Raw genomic sequence first — 3,725 nt, 5'->3', positions numbered from 1 at the left:
GCAATAAACCACCGGTTGGTGAGCCATTTTTGTCCATCTCAGCGCCTACCTCAATAATACAGCACGTACCAGCTAGGTGCTGCTTTGCTAGATCCTTTGCCCCACACGGCCACCAGATACTGCTAATACCTACAGCATTCCATGATTGCATCAGGCAGCAAGACCCCATCTTCAGTAAGCAAGCATCATGTGGCGTGTTCAATTGTCAACCTCTCGTTAGGATTTGGGAGCACTGACAAAACATTAATGTATGGCATAGTTCATCTTGAATTTCCCTGAGCAACTGCGCTTACATTTTTATAACAGAAACCATTTTCTTGGGGAAGAACTGGCTACTAGATGTAATGCAAATGTGCTTAGAATTTTAATTCATTATTGTCCAGACCAGAGAGAGAGCTCTTATGAACACACCCATGATAGCACAAAACTCATGTCAAAGTCACTACTGCTAGCATGGAAAGCTTCACACTGAAGTTGAAGCATGACTGAGAAATCACAGCAACTTCCTTCCTATTACACCTGTAAAGAAAACACATGGTCCTCCTAATGTGTCAGTTTGTCAACAGCACCACCACCTTTAATCCTGGAACAATTCTTCTGCCAAAAGAGAAAACAAATCCCATCTTTCAATAAAGCAAAAGCAACACACAGAGACAGAGGCGAGTCATCGCAAGTAAACTTGTGCACGCTAAAAGCCAACCCTGCCAATCCTTTTCCAAGCTTTACACAGAGCTCCTTGCTCGCCTCCTTTCTTCAAATCTCCCTTTCAACTCTTTCAAACACACTCCCTCCCCCTTGTTGAGGGGAACCCCACCTGTCACTATCAACCAGCATATGCATGTTCTTCCCTCCATGTCATCTCTCAGTTTGATTTGATGTGTCATAAGTCACAACTCAGAGCAGAGGAGGGGAAGAACAGCTTGGGCATGCCCCCACTCTGGACGCCGAAACCCTAAAAGCGTGTAGCTGGGGGAAGGAAGGGCCACTACTCATTAGATTCCCAGGTGGATGGCCTCAATGTTGTTTGTTGCTCCTACTTTCGAGATCCGTGAGACCTAGTTTCACTTTCACACGAACGGTTCGGCCGTATCTTCAAACAAAGGCCCGGGCCTCGCGTTCATGGATTGAAAGGGGCGGCGAAGCGATCGGCCGGTTGTCGTCTAGGTCTGGGCAGATTGTGTTGGCAGCCGGTTATGGCTGTGCTCGCCTTCGTACGTCACGATGAGCATCGCCGGCTCGTCCACGCACCGCTCGACGTGCTTCCTCGCCGGGCAGCCCCTGACGGTGCTGCATTTATAGTAGCCCCTGCATTTGGTTCAAGTGAACGGCCAGAGTTAGTCTTCTGTGGAGACAAGAAATATTTGGAAAGAGGAACAGTCAGCAGTCCACATTGAGCAGCATGTGCTTGCTTTCATGGTATAGCTACATTTTCCTACCATTAAGGGCAGGCATTAAAGCTTAAGATGTGAGGTGGGCAAACAGGAGCAATCAACATTAGAATGTGGATAGATAAGCATGTCAATGAAATGCGAGTTCCATTAACAAGTTAACTACTTCAGGTCCCTATGACTGATCTCTTTTTTCACACAGACCAACATGATCCACTATATAATTAATTGTTCTAGCAACTAAGGTGTCAACACGTCTTAGCTGTAGAAGAAACTTGGTGCTAGGAAAAGGGTGAGTTGAGTGGGGGATCCACAAATAATTATTCCACAGGTAAAGCAACACAATGAATGCCTGATGGATGCAGATATGCCATCTTTCATGGTACAACATGGGGAATAATAATATCATGACTGAAAATGATTCGATATACATTCAAGTGTTATTTTGACCAATGTCCTTTTTAAGTGATAATCCACATATTTTAAGCAGATAATTGGTATTTTCTTTTCTTTCATACCTCGGATGAGGGGAACCCTTAATCGGCTTCTGCCCATATTTCCGCCATGAGTATTCATCCGGAGGTATATCAGATATTTTGTTGCTAATGGCGGGCACTTTAATTGACCTCTTAATCCGTAATTTCCTGCAGAAAAGTAAATCATCAATCAGGTCAAGACCATAATTCCCAACCCTTATAAAAGAATCACAGCAGGATAGTTATACCTTCTTTTTGAGCAATGACATTTGCCACCTGTGGTGCACTTGCCGCTGCCATCCTCACCCCTGCCCGTACACCGCCGCTTAGGCGCGCATTGGCGCACATTCAGTGGGTCGCTCACAGCTGGGCCGCCGAGCAAACGCATCGGCGGCTTTCCATCCAAGCTAGCTACACTGCCATCCATGCTCAGGGAGGACATGAAAGACCTCGGCGATGAGATCGTCCCAGTGCCGCCACTGGGGCTATCAAACTTCAGGCTGATCCCACTGTTGCTCCTCTTGAACATTTGGGCCTGTAAATTCTGCTGCTGCTGCTGGAATGGGTACCTATGTGCAGTGGCACCAAACTGGAACTGCACAGACAATGGCTGGACCATCTTTGGAGGGCCAAACTGGTGGGCGCTCTTGCTGCTTGAGCTGATCAAATCGAGGCTGCGTCGCGGCTGCGGCGGCGCGCCGACCTGGGGCCGCAGTTGCCCTGCCGAACCAGCAGATGGGGATGGAGTGGCTGCACTCCCGGACATGAGCATCCCCAATGGGGTGTTGCTGCTGCTCTCCAAGAAGCCTTTCTGGCTCAAGAACCCCACGGGCTTCCTTCTCCTGGAGAACCTGCCTCTAGCATGCCCTCCCCTGCCGCCGCCACCATTGCTGAGGAGGGAGACCACCTTCCTGAACTTGGCACAGGCCTCACCCGTCTCTGAAGCTATGCTCCTGAGAAGGGCTGGGTCCTGCTGCTGGGAGAGCAAGGCCAGCAACTTGTGGCAGCTCTCCACCGCCGCGCTGTTGGCCGCCTCCACCTCCTCCATGGCGCAAGAAAAATCAATTGAGAAGTAAATATATATAACCCGTTCTTCTCGTTCTTGCAAAGCTCTTCCTTTTACAGTCTTGGCAAGCAGCTCAGATTCTTGCAGCACTCACTGACCTGAGAGAAGGAAGATACAAATCAGTACTGAGATAGATCTCCGTGAAATGCTCATACGGTTTGGAATTTTCGTCGCAAAACACCAAATTTTTGGGACTCGGGAAGCCATCCGGGAGCCGGATCGACCGCAGGAGCAACGGGTCTCGGCGGGCGGGGCCAAGAACGGATTCATGGCGCGGGTATGAACCGAGAACTCGGGGAGGAACCCGCATGGCGCCGCCGGGCATGTGTCCCGGGAAAGCACCGGCCAAACCGCGACGAATCGGCACCGAAAAAGGGCGCGGGAGTGAGCTCACCTGCGCCGCGAGGCTCTACGCGGGGGCGTGCCCCATCCTCCCGTCGCCGCGTTCCCGGAGTGGAGCAGAGAGGGGATGAGGAAGAAGAAGAGGAGGGAGAGGAGAAGGGAGGAGCGAGGAGAGGCGAGTCTTGTAGCGAGAGCGCAGGGCGGAGGGCACGATGTGCAAATTTGTGGGAGTTCGAGGGTGGAACCGAAAATGTTGGGTACGGGTCGTGCATCTGGGACGTCGATGGCGCAACGGACGGCAGAGATCGTTGCTTTGGCTGGGGCGGGTCGCTGTTGCCGGGGTCAGCGAGGTCAACGACAGGGGTCGGTGAGAGCATCTTTTCACTGTGCGGTTCGTATCAGACGCGGACATCGAAGATAATAAATAAATGTCACTTTTTTTTGCATGGAATA

General features: G+C 50.7%; 1 protein-coding gene across 1 annotated transcript; it reads right to left on the bottom strand.

Moving 5' to 3' along the window:
- Nucleotides 1–449: 449 nt before the first annotated feature.
- LOC109749218 (probable WRKY transcription factor 74) lies at nucleotides 450–3,486 on the bottom strand. Its single transcript, XM_020308195.4, has 4 exons — nucleotides 3,325–3,486; nucleotides 2,113–3,028; nucleotides 1,907–2,032; nucleotides 450–1,305 (listed from the first exon to the last, which is right to left on the bottom strand). The coding sequence occupies exons 2-4, from the start codon at nucleotides 2,910–2,912 to the stop codon at nucleotides 1,161–1,163; spliced, it is 1,071 nt and encodes a 356-aa protein (XP_020163784.1). The 5' UTR covers nucleotides 2,913–3,028; nucleotides 3,325–3,486; the 3' UTR covers nucleotides 450–1,160.
- Nucleotides 3,487–3,725: the final 239 nt, after the last annotated feature.

The sequence above is a fragment of the Aegilops tauschii genome, chromosome 5 (assembly GCF_002575655.3).
Source record: "Aegilops tauschii subsp. strangulata cultivar AL8/78 chromosome 5, Aet v6.0, whole genome shotgun sequence".
NCBI lineage: Eukaryota > Viridiplantae > Streptophyta > Magnoliopsida > Poales > Poaceae > Aegilops > Aegilops tauschii.
Note: the sequence above shows the minus strand (reverse complement) of the source record. Positions and strands in the feature narration are given on the sequence as shown.

What these genes read in the sequence shown, in the direction of transcription:
- LOC109749218 (XM_020308195.4), bottom strand. Translation starts at nt 2,912, where the DNA reads ATGGAGGAGGTGGAGGCGGCCAACAGCGCGGCGGTGGAGAGCTGCCAC. An exon ending in TGTCATTGCTCAAAAAGAAG is followed by an intron (nt 2,033 to 2,112) that starts GTATAACTATCC and finishes ACTTTTCTGCAG; the next exon opens with GAAATTACGGATTAAGAGGT. An exon ending in AAGGGTTCCCCTCATCCGAG is followed by an intron (nt 1,306 to 1,906) that starts GTATGAAAGAAA and finishes AACCAAATGCAG; the next exon opens with GGGCTACTATAAATGCAGCA.